Source organism: Mastigoproctus giganteus, chromosome 6 (genome assembly GCF_048544385.1).
Source record: "Mastigoproctus giganteus isolate SK-2022 chromosome 6, ASM4854438v1, whole genome shotgun sequence".
In the NCBI taxonomy this organism is placed as follows: domain Eukaryota; kingdom Metazoa; phylum Arthropoda; class Arachnida; order Uropygi; family Thelyphonidae; genus Mastigoproctus; species Mastigoproctus giganteus.
This window is the reverse complement of record NC_143580.1, coordinates 155,218,943-155,233,696: the sequence shown is the minus strand read 5'-3', so window position 1 is coordinate 155,233,696 and position 14,754 is coordinate 155,218,943. Positions and strand designations below refer to the sequence as shown.

Genomic DNA, 14,754 nt, shown 5'->3' with positions numbered 1-14,754 from the left:
TGTCTGATTTGCAGACGACTGTTGGGTACACTTAATATAATTAAAAATTCTTACAGCTTTATGTCTCACTGCATTGCCATCTATGAGCATTCTCTTTTGGATGTTATCCTCTATATCATTAATGCTTTCTCCATCGTCTCCATTGTTGTATCTCGTATGTAGAATGTGTGTGCTTTGAACTTATGGAAGATCCTGCTGACACACTAATTCTAATCTTTTCTTCATTTTTTTAAATTGTTCTAACTGTAGCTTCATTTAAATTAAAATAATTTGCAACTACTGCTGAACCTTCTCCATTCTTTAATCGATCTCTGAATCTTTGTATCCAAAGATATTAACTTTCTCTTCAAACCTATTTTTTATTATAAATGTCATTGACATTCTAAGGTCTGTAAAATAATGTAAAAACAGAGAAAAAAATTATTTTAAATTACCTATACGTATAAAAGTTATTTAAGTAATCATAGACAGACATATCTAATACATACCTGTATGTATTAATTTGTATAACATTAATTTTACACAAAATTAATGTTATACATTAATTTTGTGTAAAATTAACACAACTGCTTAGTTATGCATCAAAAAGCCAAGTGATCAACAGTGAGTCAAGCCTGGAGACAAAACAAGAAACTTATCTGTGCATGTGCTTAACACATTCCATGTCACACCAATTTTGCACCCACGCTGCCAAACTTGCTTTAAATGTTCATAATGTACTGTACGCTGTATAATACTGTACTTATAAGACTGCAAATATCATTACAGTATTATTAACAAGGACGGGTAACATAAAGAATGCATTATAAAACAAACCAAATACTTTTATTTAAACAATTTATAATTAAAGATACAGTATAGTATATAGCGATGTTTGAACAATTGTCTGCTTATATTATTTTCAAACAATTTACGTTAATAAATAATAAAGTAGCTTACGTTAGCTAGTGGACCAGTTATATGCTTTTAATAATAGATCATTTAAATCCCCATTGTATAGAATATAATATTCTATACAATGTATATATAATATATTATAAAAATATATATAATAAAAATATAAAAAATATATATATATATATATATATATATATATATTTTTATTTTTTTTTTTTTTTTTTGTTATTCCTAAGCCGTGTTAAACCGAAATCTTACCAGGTAAAATGAAAATTTGTAGCATTTCTTCAACATTGCAAAACCGGAATCGTGCAAATCAAGTGTTAGGTGTATTAGTTCCATGTTTATATTTTACAATAGACTATAACATTGTATTTTCATTTTCAGCAGTATTAATATTATCACATTTTGAATATTATGTGTAAAAAACATTTTTGAATATTTAAATTTTTTATTGAAATTTTAAAAAATTGTATACAATGAGTTACTGCAATACTTTGAAAGAAGAAATATTGATACATGCAAAGCAAATTTTAAAAAACCAAAACTTTTCAGGATAAAAAAAAAAAAAAAAAAAAAAAAAAAAATCAAATTTGGGCTCCTGTCAGTTTCCGTGTAACTGTTGACCAAGATAAAGAAAATATCCAAACCACGGCAAACTTCTTTTCCACTACTTAGAGCTTCCTGCTATTCTCTGTTAAACAGAGAACATGTGCGATCAGTCAGTTGTCTGTCAACAAGGTTTCATTCTGTGCTCAGTCAGCAGCACTCTGATACACAACATAAAAATGTAAACGGGAAGTTTGCATTTTTATGGGAAGTGAAGTATGTGGGCACTCGCTCAGCAGTGTAATATCAGTTCATTCATATGGAATCTAAAACTGGCTACTTTGCAAATTTCTCCTACCACATCTTAATGAACTTAAACTTGTGAACAAGTTTAAACTTGTTGTGAACATGTCAGCAAAGACAAAATGATGTGTGTGTCTACTTTTTGCAAATATCATGAGAGCATTTAATGTGTTTCTGAATGTGGGATTGCTGTTAAAAAATTTCTAAACAGTGAGTGACTTTTTTTTTTTCTCTTTGATCTCAGATGTGTGAAAGTCAAGCATGTGCCTCATTCTTACTATTGGAGGCTGACTTTCTCTATGCACTTGTTATGGCTGTCTTATGGCAAATTTAATGTCAAAACAAATACGAATTCATCTGATCTAATGATAATTTTTCTAATGATAATAATTGATCTAAAGATATGTTCATTATATAATGAACATATGTAAGCAAATTTAATAAAGAGTTTTCATTACATATTGCTTCTGGTTAATTTTATAGATACATTTCTATATTCTAGATATCTAGATACAATTGTAACACTTAAAATTGTCTTTTACTAGTCCTTTGGTGAAATGGAAGCGGTTTTTTTTTTTTTTTTTTTTGGCTGATGCTGCATATGCTTGCTTTATGCAGCATCATATGCCTCTACTAATGCTATGGAAAGGACTAGTAAAAAAGGACTACTATATAAAGTTTTACTTAAAAAACCTTTCTTACCACAGAGGATTTAGAATCGCCCTACAAGTTGGTCGACTACAGAGAACAGGTTCATACTGTACAGGAGGTAGATCTGGTCTTTCCTTTAAAGGAGTAAAAAGGCATCCCAAAGGCACCACAAGCCGCGTTGCTTCAAGGCGACTAGATGGCCATACGTTCCAGCTGAATCGTATTCCATCCCTGTCTTCATTCTGCTGGATAAAGTCCTGATAGGTTTGATAAGCTGCCATAATGGAAAGCTGGAAATAAAAGTATAGCTACTATTACTGAAAATTACCATCATTATATATAAAAAGTTTTTTTTTTTTTTGTTTGTTTTTTCCATCAGAGAATCCTAACATTAAATGGAATGCTACTCAGAAGATGGAATGCAAATAAACATGCTTTCCTTTTGGCAATAAGAGGGACATTTGAGGAGTCCAGTAAATATTGTTTTTCAACATAGTCCCCTTTGGAGTCAATACACTTTTGCCACTAATGCTGCAATGCATTCACTCAAATTAGTGGTAAATAAAGTTCTCTTCGGCATCCGGGAATAAATCCACTGCAGCAATGACATCACCGTTGGTAGGAAAACGGATGCCAGTCAGGTATTTTTTCAAATTAGGAAACAGGTGAAAGGACAGCAGTGCTAGAACTGGTGAATATGGGGGGTTGATTCAACATTTCAAATCTGCACTCACACAATGTAGCACCATGGCAGTGACAGCTTGTGAGCAGGCATGTTGTCCTGGAAGACTCCTTTGCTGGGTTTACCTCAACATTTGTCTTTGAAGTTTTCAAGGTCTGTGCAATATGCCCCTGTGACTGTATGGGCTTTTCTGAAGGAAATCCACTAGTGACACTTTATCACTATCCCAAAAAACTGATGCTATCATCTTGCCAGCAGAAGGAATTGACTTGGCTTTCTTTAGGAGAACAGCTGCATTTCCACTGTTTGGAATGCTCCCTTGTCTCTGACTGAAAGTGATGAACCTGCATCTCAACTATGGTCAAAAACCTTGCAAGGAAATTTGCTGAATCTACTTGAAAACGATGCAAATGGTCGCTTGACTTGGTTAACTCTTGTGTTTTTCATCTGCTGTCAACAACTTTGGTGACTTGTCAATGCTGACACCTGTTTTCAGAGTGAGAACCTGTTATTATGTGGTATACCCATTCAAATGCGATAACAAGATGCTGGCAATGTACCAAACTGTCACTTGTCAATCACTATTAAATGCTAATGCTAAGTATGGTCCATTTTGTGACGTCACACCTCTGAGCTTTATTGGTTTGTCCTCCAATACTTACCACTGGAGGACAAATAAAATTTTTCAAATATCTGTATCTGTTGATATCAACAGATTTTAAAAATCATGTTTTATCAATTCTGCAGGATATAAAATCTGTAACCCCTTTACAACTTCTCCAATTCGTTCATGAGTATTGTCTGATAGAATCTTATCGAAATATAGAAATCGCACTATGAATTTTTCTTCCCTGCCTGTAACAGTAGCTTCTTGTGAAAGGTCCTTCAAAACAAGAACAATTCAATTCAAATAATACACCTTTATTGCATATTTTTAGTTTATGTTATTATGTTAAAAGTATTATATTTCACAATATTTTGTTTCTATGATTTTATACTAGATATTAGAGCTTGCATAAAACCGAGAAATTTCAAAACCGAGTTTAACCGAAGTTTACTCATAAAACCGGTTTTAAAACCGATTTTCTCAGACTTAGAGAAAATAATTAAAAGCTTATAACACAGGTATTTATTTTATCTTGGGTAGATTTTACAAATCATAATCAAATCTTTTAAACAAAATCTATCACCTCATAACGTAAAAAAAAATAAAAATAAATTAAAATGCTCCAAAAAAGTAACTAGCTTGAGATTAAACAAAATTACAAATTGTATTCAAATCCTTTGAATAAAAACTATCTTTTCGTATAGTAAACAAAAAAATAATAAGCCCTATAATAATAATAATAATAATAAATAAATAAAAATAATGTGAAAAAAAAACAGCTTAAAGTATTTGTAAAATACTTTACAAATAGTAAAGTATTTAAAAATAAATACTTGACTATTTATTGCTCAGCTTTTTTCTGAAAATGATCCTTAAAAAAAAAACAGTATATTAATCATTTTTCCTGATAGACTTGACCTTATTTTTGTGTTAAAGAGACCAGTGATCGAAAACACTCTCTCAGATTGGACACTTGTTGGTTTAATGGTCAGTAGTGCTCTATAAACTTTCTCCAGCTTTTCACTTCTACTGCTAGTTGCCTTCAAAATTTTAAATTCTTTGCTGATTTCCAATTCACTCGGATATTTTGAAGGCTTTTCAGTTAATCTCTTTATTACACTATCATACTCTCGCATGAGTGTATCTCCAACATCGGAACTAGACGAGTCTTTGTTTTCTTCTAAAAGAACAGTTCGTTTATTTTCAGTTTCTTCATTCAACGCTAAGACTCCTTCAGAATGTTTTGCAAATAATCTCTGATAAATCTCTTCAGCATGCTTTTTCAAAACTTGCTTACTTGGAAAATCAAAAGTTCTTGAACCTGAATCTTCTTTCCTAAACTTTTTGGGGTTGTGTAGATAGCTCAGCAAAGCCACAGTTGGGCAATTTCGTCTTGCATTGTAATGCTGCAAAAGGCTTTGGTGAAACTTTAAAGCAAATGGGTTTTCTGCTGTATCAAGCTTAGCCAAAAGAAATTCTATTGAAGACTCTCCTTTAAGTCTGTATCTTCTGAGGTTATAGCCTTCAGAATCATTTCAACTGGTCGCAAAGTTTCACATAGGAATTCAAGTGTTTTACAGTCATCGTCAGACAGCTTCAGTTGATAGTACTGCACATAGAGCATTTGGAATGCAATTTTTCAATTTCAAAAATCTCTCAATCATATAGAATGTGCTATCCCATCTAGTCTTGCAATCTAATATAAGTTTATATTCTTTCTTATTAAATTTTGCTTTAACAAAATTTTGTAATATGTCATTTTTGGTAGGCGATTTTCGAAAAAGCTCGCAATTTTTTCCGACTTTGTTAATAGTTTGTGCAATATTGGCCATTGGATTGAATAAATAAATGAGCTCATCGGTAAAGTCGGTTTGATAAAGCATGCCTTGCTGTCTTTCTTCAACTTCTTCACCATCACTACTTTCTTCATTATTTTCATTTTCTTCATTGTCTTTGGGAGACTCAGAGACTGTGGCACCACAATTGATTGCTTTTTCATAAAGTACATCTATAACTGACAGATGTATACAATGGGCTATACATTGTTGATGATTAGGCGTAATTTACTTGCCAAACTTAATCATCATTGCTGCTCCATCGGTGGTGCAGGCAACAATATCCTCATCCAAATTCAAACCAAATTCCTTCAAGTGTCCATTCACAATTTGCTCAGTTCTTCTGCTATCAAGTGAACCATTAATCTCAATAAGACCTAACGACCAATGATTGTCTTTTGAATGCACATTTATATTCATATACCTTTTATTTTGTATAGACGTATATTCGTCTAGAGTCAATGAATACCGTGCACCCAAAACCAATGAATTTTTGAAATGCTGAATGAGTTCTTCTTTCTTAGCTTTATAATAATTCAGAACCATATTTTTAATGCCATTCACTGAGACTGGTGGTAATTTATCATATTTATTTCTCTGAAGGTGAAGGCTTGATTGTATAAACTCACTCTTGGCAATTGAATTAAAAGAAAATCCATCTAAAGCAACTAATTTTGAAATCTCTTCTTCCATAGATTTTTTAACGATAAAGTTTTTTTAATGTTCTTACCATTTTTACGGGAGGTTCACTGTTATCTTGTTTAATGTCAATCTGATGCATTTTCTTTAAATGCAACATCAAAGATGATGTAGATCCTCCAGACGACTTCATTATCTTCTAACATTTCGAACATTGTGCTTCATCTTTGCTTTTTCAAGCAAAATAATTCCATACATTTGATTTCATCTTAGACATATTAAGAGTAATAAATATTAATTAGTAGGAATTTATATCACCGACAATTTTAAATAAAAATATTGAAGATAACACAATACTATGAGTCACTCCCGCAAGTACTGAATGAAGGTCTAAACGAGGAAAGTTTCAAAATTTTCACGAGAAAAATTTTTTTTATTTATTTACTCGCAATTTTTTTTCCCCAATTAAATCTATTGTATTTTCAAAATTACATAAAAGCTAAATTTGGTGAAGCTGCTTTTTGGAGAACATTTGATCGCAAATTTAATAGGAATAAAGAAGAAAAAACTTTCTACGATTGAAATTTGATGCAATATTCAGCGAATCTGTTTCTAGTGGGTAACCATCAATAAGGCGCGTTCCATAACTTGCCTGGCGAACAAGATAGATGGAACGGAGAAATGTTGAGCATTTTCTTTTACGCTATCGGTCCGACTCAGTCATAAATGAGTACACCTGCATCATGCCATGATACAGGTGGGAAGATAAAAAAGTACCGCTCCTAGATTTGGGCCACTTGCCCATGAGATTCGTACCTAAACATAAAATAAAATAAAAAACATGTTTAAAACATAAAGCAGTTGAACAATCCAGACAAACGAACAAACAAAAGAAAATGTGCGTAACAAAAAACTATATTCGAGGGCTAACTAAAAAAATATTCGAATCCGGTTTTAGAAGCTCGGTTTCAACAACTCAATATGAAAACCGGGTTAAACCGGTTTATAAAACCGGTTTGCAAGCCCTACTAGATATATAAACAAACTATCTGGTTTTCTAATTTATTTGTAGTTATATGCACTTTCTTTGTAGTTTATACAGAATTAAATTCTCCGTAGATAGTAAAAGAATATTTGTAAGTTTCTTTTCCTTTGATTTTTTTTTGTTTTGTTGTATTCATTGTATTATTTAAATTATTTTATTAACAAATATATGCAAATCATAGACCGTTGCAATAGTAATTTTTATAAATTACTAAAGATTGCAGGGGCATAGCAAGGGAGGTGCAGAGGGAAGAGGGGAATTTCCCCTGGGTGCCAAGCTTCAGGGGCGCAAACTGAAGGAATTATCTATCACAATCAGGGGCTAGGAAGACATGTTGCCCCCAGGCGTCGACGACCTAGCTACGTTACTGAAAGATTGACTACCTGCATCCATAGCCAAGTGGTCAGGAGCAGAGTGCAGTAGTACACGCTCTTTGAGTAGACCGGGGTTCAAGCCCCTGACTGCTAAATACGGTCGATCTGCCGACCCGCGCTGGGCCAGCGTGGTAGATTATGGTCCATGTCCCTCAGCATGAATTGTTGAGGAGGCTTCCATCCTGCAGTGGGTAGATGATGGCTGCAGTTTACCTTTTTTTTTTTCACTTATAACACTTTTGCCCCAGGTGTAGGATTGACTAGTTCTGGCTCTGTGTGATGTGATATTCTCACCAAATCATAGATACAAAAGCTCATGAATATTAAGTCATAACATTCAGAATCTCTAGTAAATTTAAATTTAGCTAACGAAGTGGCTAACTTTATTAGACTATTTATTGAACACAATTTAATGTGTATATTAAGTTTAAAAAAAAAAAAAAAGGCAAATTTTTCCAAAAAAGTTATCCATTTCCATGAGTTCAATTCTTTGTATGCTCAGTTCTTAACTAAAATTCCACTAAGTTTGAGGAATCAGCAATATGTGCTGAATACTCAAATTGCTTGTGCTACTGAAGAGAATTCTACACACTTCAGCCATCCATACCCTCCAAGAATTTCTCTAGTTCTACCTTGAATTTCTTCAAACCATCCACTTCCACAACATATGGAAGCCTGTTCCAATAATCAACCAACCAACTCCAGGGGTTCCCATCTGGTGAATATGGGCTTGGCACATCCAGGGTCCTGAGCTGGATCTCATCATTCTTATCTTTCTTGGTGATTCCCTCCTACTTCTTCCCCCCCTCTCTCTCTCTCTCTCTCACGGTACTCAAATTTTTTTTTTTGGCTGGTGCAGCATAAGCCTCAGGCTTCCTTGCACCATGTGGCTAATAATAATAACCTTGACTGAATACAAACTTCTACATATTTATTATGCAACCATCCTTCCTCAACTTAAATTTATGATCCCTTTGTGTGCACACTCAGCAAGAGGAAAAAATGCAGTTCACATTCAGCTTACTCAATCCATTCAAAGCCTTAAACACTCAATCAGATCACCCTGAAGATGCTTAGTTTCCATATGGTGCAATTTGCAGAACAGAAGCCTTCCATGTAAGGGCACCATTTTGTTACCTTCACCAATCTGGTTGCCCTTCTCTGCACCTGTTCCAGCAGACCTACATCTTTCCTAAAGTGTTCCTTTCCTCCAGAAATGTATAAAATATTAAGATGCAGCTTAACCATGGCCATCTACAAAGAGATAAACTCCTTATCCGTGCTGACAAAGTTTCTGTATATCATTGAACAAACCCCTGAGCTGTCCTGGCAGAATGTCTTCACTGCTCGGAGAATTTCATATCTGACTGCAGGATTACCACCAGAACATTTTCATTGTCAACTACCCTAAGTGTAGTACCACACAGTTGATAAGTTACTCTGGGATTAGTGCTACCCATAGGCAGTACCTTGTACTTGTAAATGTTAAACTTCAATTGCCATTTCTCAGCCAATCAACCCAATTTTCCTAGATCTTGTTGGAGTAGCTCACCCTCTTTACTGTCGCTAACCACCCTGACAAACCTTTGTATCATCTGCAAACTTCGCCTGATATACCTTCATCACATCAGGTGAGTATGGGTTTGGCAAACCTAGGATCCTGAGCTGGATATCATCATTCTTCTCTTTATTGGTGATTCCTTTCTGCTTCTGACTCTCTCTCTCTCTCTCTCTCTCTCAGGGTAACTCGGGAATTTTTTTTTTGGCTTGTGCAGCATAAGCCTCAGGCTTCCTTGTGCCATTCGGCTAATACTAATATTAATCAATATCATTAATACTGGAAGACAACAATGGGCCCAGAACTGAACCTTGGGGATCCACTAATACAATTAGTCCAAGAAGAGCAGTACCTACTGATAACCACTGTCTTCTTCCACTTAACCATCCCTTTATCCACAGCAGTAACTTGCCCTTAATGCCACTTTGATCCAGTTTATATAGCAGTCTTTTATGTGCAACAGTATCAAAAGCCTTCCTGAAATCCAAGTATGTGAAACAAAATTATTTTTTGCATCATTTCCTGAACACTGCATCATAGTAACCTATCAGACTGGTTAGACAAGACTGCCCTTAAAAAACCAATGCATTGACTGCAGTATAATTGCATTCCAGTATATGGTCCTGCATTATTCTTTAACCAGCGATTCATTATTTTCCCTGGAAGACATGTTATTCTAACAGATCTGAAATTACATTACCCATTGATCTCCCTTTGTGAATTTGGGATACATTTGCACATCTCCAGTCCGCAGAGATCTCCCCTGAATCCAAAAAGGCTCTCATAATTACCTCCTTTGTTGCCTTCCTTAATATAATTTGATAGATTCTATCCACCCCAGGTCTCTTTTTTATGTATGTTCAACTTCAACATTTTCACTTTCCTTTCAGTTATCACAGTCATTTAGCTCCTTGTTACAGTTTGATATACTTCTGGCATCCCCTTTGCTACAGAATTCCTCATATGTGAATGTAGAAGCAAAATACCTATTCAGTTTGCCCACAACCTAAGCAGAGTCATCAAGTGGCCCAATATGATTCAAACCCTTCCTTCTACTGTTAATACAAGCATAGAAGTCTTTGTTCCTTTTCTTTGTATCCATTGTCAGAGACTTCTCATAATCTGCCTTAGCTTGTCTAACCACCTTTGTGACTTGATTACAGACTAATTTATATCTACCATAGGCTTTTGTTTTGCACGATAATTTATATGCCTCCATGCACTTTTCTTCTCTGCTACTTCTCTCAACAGCTCACCTAACATTCTTTTAGGTCTAAGCTTTGAACAATATTTCTGTGTTGGTATGAAAAGTCTAGTAGATTCTTTGATTACTTCCCTGAATGCTTTCCATTTAGAATTTGCTGTTGATAACATCATCAGTTGTTCCCCACTGCACACAATTTAAAAATTGCCTGAAACCTCTGCAGTCACCCTTACAAAAGCCCTTCCTTTTCTCTTGACAGTAATGGCTTTAATTAAATTCCATATAAGCACAGTGTGATCGCTGCCACCCCCATGGGTCTTTTACCTGCAGATTTTTAATGCATGAAGAATCACTGCTGATAACCAGATAAAGAGTATTGCTTTCTCTTGTTACCTCTCTAACATGCTTCTGTAGAAAACAATCATCCAAGAAATCCACAAAAGTCTTGCTAGTATGTGAGTGACCAACCCACAAATTCCAGTCAACATCTGGAAAGTTAAAATCCCCATTATGGGACATTCTGATTTGCGGGCCCACTCTATTTCTCTATATAGCTGTTTGGTATACTCATCACAATCCTTAGGCCTATAACATACTCCTACCCTCAATTTTGTTTTCCCAGTGCTTATATTACACCAAACTGACTCAACATTGCCCTCTTCACTCATGTCAACCGGATGCATTGCCTTAGATTTAATATTCTTCTTAACAAAGAGCTTAACTCCTCCACTTCTCCTGTATACATCGTATTTCCCCTGTTCCAATTGAGTATCGCTTAGGTCTGAGTGACACCACATTTCCACTATTCTTAACAATGTCCGCATTCAATGACAATCAGTACTTCGAATTAATCAAATTTATTTACAATGATCATAGAATTACTGTACATGCAAGCGTACATGCAAGCATACATGCACATGTTCTTACTCTTAGTTATCTTAACACAGCTCATGTATTTATTTGTTCCATGATGACCCACAACGCATCCTGAATTCCCAACACCTTTCTTTCCAGGCTGCTGCATGTACCAATACTAGCAGTGCAAGAATCACTTCCACCTCTGCACATGGCTCTGTTTAAGCTATTAGTCTGTATATCCCCCCACAAGCTTGCAGTTTTCCAACCCACCTATCACTGCCTCAATAGCATCAGCAAATATTCTTGCATCCCTTCTATTCAAGTATCCCTCCCTGCAAAAACAGTCTCTCTCCTGTTAACATTAGCATTAGCAGAGGCATTTGATGCAAGAAAGCAAGCTTATGCAGCATCAGCCAAAAAAAAAAAAAAAAAAAAAAAACCACTTCCACTTCACCCCTCTGTTCGTTCGAAATACCTGTCCAGCTGAGCCTTAAACTTATATAGGCTATCAACTTCCACGACAACGGACAGAAGTCTGTTCCACCAACTAACCACCTGCTGGCTAAAGTCAAATTTCCGCACGTCTATCCTACATCTGTCTTTCCTCAATTTGAATTTATGCCCTCTCAGGTGATTATTCTGAGCAAGAGGAAGAATCCCATCAGCATTGAGCATGCTCAAACCATTCAAGGCTTTATACACCTCTATCAGATCACCTCGCTGGTGCCTAGTCTCCAGAAACTGTAATTTGCAAAACTTAAGCCTTTCTTCATAAGAGCATCCCTTTGTTCCATTCACTAATCTTGTTGCCCTTCTCTGTACTCGTTCCAGCAGCTCTATATCCTTCTTGAAATGAGGCCTGCAGACCTGTATACAGTACTCTAGGTGTGGCCTGACCATTGCCTTATACAAGGGAATAATCACCTCCTTATCCCTGCTAGAAAAATTCCTATATATCATTGACAATACACCATGAGCTACTCTTGCAGCCCGTCTGCACTGCTCAGAGAACTTTATATTGCCTGCACAACCACCCCCCGGTCACTTTCATTCTCTACCACTATCAGTATAATACCAAAGAGTTGATACGTTGCTCTGGGGTTGCTGTTTCCCATATGTAGTACTTTACATTTGTCAATGTTAAACTTCATTTGCCACCTCTCAGCCCATAAGCTCAACCTTTCCAGATCCTGTTGCAGCAGCAGCATAGTGTCAGTAGTGTCCTTGACAACCCTGCCAACCTTCGTATCGTCTGCAAACTTAGACATTAAGCTTGATATACCATCATCAATATCATTTATAAATACAGAAAACAATAATGGACCCAACACTGAACCCTGAGGGACTCCACTAATAACATTAGTCCACAATGAGCAGTGTCCATTGATTACCACTCTCTGTCTTCTCCCCCTCAACCACCCCTTTATCCATAGCAGCAATTTGCCTCCAATGCCACAATGCTCCAATTTGTGCAACAGTCTTCCATGTGTAACAGTATCAAAAGCCTTTCTAAGATCCAAGTATATAATATCAAAGTTATTCCCTGCATCCAGTTCTTTTGTGACTGCATCATAGTATCCAATCAAATTGGTCAGGCAAGACTTCCCCTTAACAAAACCATGCTGTGTCCGAGCTATAACTGAAGTCTTGTCTAGATGATCCTGCAGTGCTTCTTTAACCAGTGCCTCCATTAATTTTCCTGGAACAGAAGTTAAACTCACAGGTCTATAATTATTTGTGTCGGACTTTGATCCCCCTTTGTGAATTGGGGTCACATTTGCACATCTCCAGTCTGTGGGTACCTCCCCTGAGTCCAAGGAAGCTTTCATAGTTATGGCTAAGGGTTTGCTTACTTCCTTTGCTGCTTCCTTTAATATAACTGGATAGATCCCATCCAACCAAGGTGCCTTTCTTGTGTTTATCTTCAACAATTTCTCCTCCACTTTACTCTCAGTTATTACAAGATTCTCTAGCTTACTGCCAGAGTTGAATACACCTCTGGCATTCCCCTCGCTGAATAACTCCTCATGTGTGAATGTCGATGCAAAATATTCATTTAGTTTGTTAGCTACCTGAGCAGGATCATCAACAGTTGACCCATCGATATCAAGTGGACCAATCTGATTCATCCCCTTCCTTATAGAGTTTACAAAAGTAAAGAACTCTTTGCTGTTTTTCTTTGCATTCTCTTGCCAAAGATTTCTCGTAATCTGCTTTCACTTGCCTAATCTCCTTTGTAACTTGATTACAGATCAACTTGTATCTATCATAGGCTTCTGTGTCACATGTTAATTTGTATGTATCCCTTGCATTCTTCTTCTCTGCCATATGTCTCATTAGTTCATCTGACATCCATTTAGGCCTAAACCTTGAACAATATTTCTTAGTTGGTATATAAAGCCTAGTAACTTCCAAGATAAGTTCTTTGAATGCTTCCCATTTTGAATTTGCTGTTAACAAGTAAGTTATGGGTATTTTACCATTAAAAGGGCAAAATATCCACAACTAGTGATTTTTACATGAAAATACACAATAACTGATTGCACACTATGCAAAATGCATAGCATGGAACCCATAAATGATGCTGCAGAATGAGATGTACAGGAAATTTCAAATTTTTATTTTTTCAGTGACATAACATTAGAATGACATCACTCGAGTTGTGCCTGTATATATTTAATTAATACGCAATTAAATAAAGTGAAATTGTTGAAGTTAAACATAAAAAAGGCACCTAGGGTGAAGGATCTATCCAATTATATTAATGGAGGCAGCAAAGGAGGTAAGCAAACCCTTAGCGATAATTACAAGAGCATCTATGGATTCATGGGAAGTCTCTGTGGACTGGAAATATGCAAATGTATCCCCAATTCACAAAGGGCACGAGTAATTACAGATCAATGGGCATGAGTAATTACAGACCTGTTACTTTGACTTCTCTTCCATGGAAAATAAGGGACTCACCGGTTAAAGAAGTAACACAGAACCATCTAGGTAGGAGTGCCGCTATACTTCATTCAGAGAATGGGTTAATTATGGGAAGATCTCTGACCAGTTTTAATGGATACTATCATGCATTAAAAAAGGGACTAAATGCAAAAATAATTTTGATATCATATACTTGTATTTCCAGAAAGCTTTTGATACTGTTCCACAGAAAAGAGTGCTATACAAATTAGATTATTGTGGCAGTAAGTTGATATGGAAAAGGTGATGGTTGAGTGGGAGAAGAAAGGGCATGGTCATCAATGGACACTGTTCATCATGGACTAATGTTATAGAAAGGAGTCCACAGGGTTTACTGTTTTCTACATTTATTAATGATATTGATGAAGGTATAGTAGGGCTCGATATAAGTTTGTTGATGATACAAAAGTTGGCAGGGTAGTTATTGTCAGCAATGAATATAAGCAGCTGTGACAAGATCTAGAAAAATTAGATGGACAGGCTGAGAAAAGGCAACTAAAGTTTAATATTGACAAATACAAGGAAATGGATATGGATAGAAGTAATCTCAGAGTAACATACAAACTGTAAGATACTACACTCAGA

General features: G+C 35.6%; 1 protein-coding gene across 3 annotated transcripts in view; it reads right to left on the bottom strand.

The window, feature by feature from the left end:
- Window positions 1-14,754, bottom strand: part of Sec23 (transport protein Sec23) — a 250,336-nt gene that overhangs the window by 223,133 nt on the left and 12,449 nt on the right. For all 3 annotated transcript variants that reach the window (XM_090376546.1, XM_090376548.1, XM_090376547.1), the window contains exon 3: window positions 2,452-2,690. In XM_090376546.1, the coding sequence (XP_090232672.1) occupies window positions 2,452-2,681 (230 nt within the window). In that variant the 5' untranslated portion in view covers window positions 2,682-2,690. The remainder of the gene's footprint in view (window positions 1-2,451; window positions 2,691-14,754) is intronic.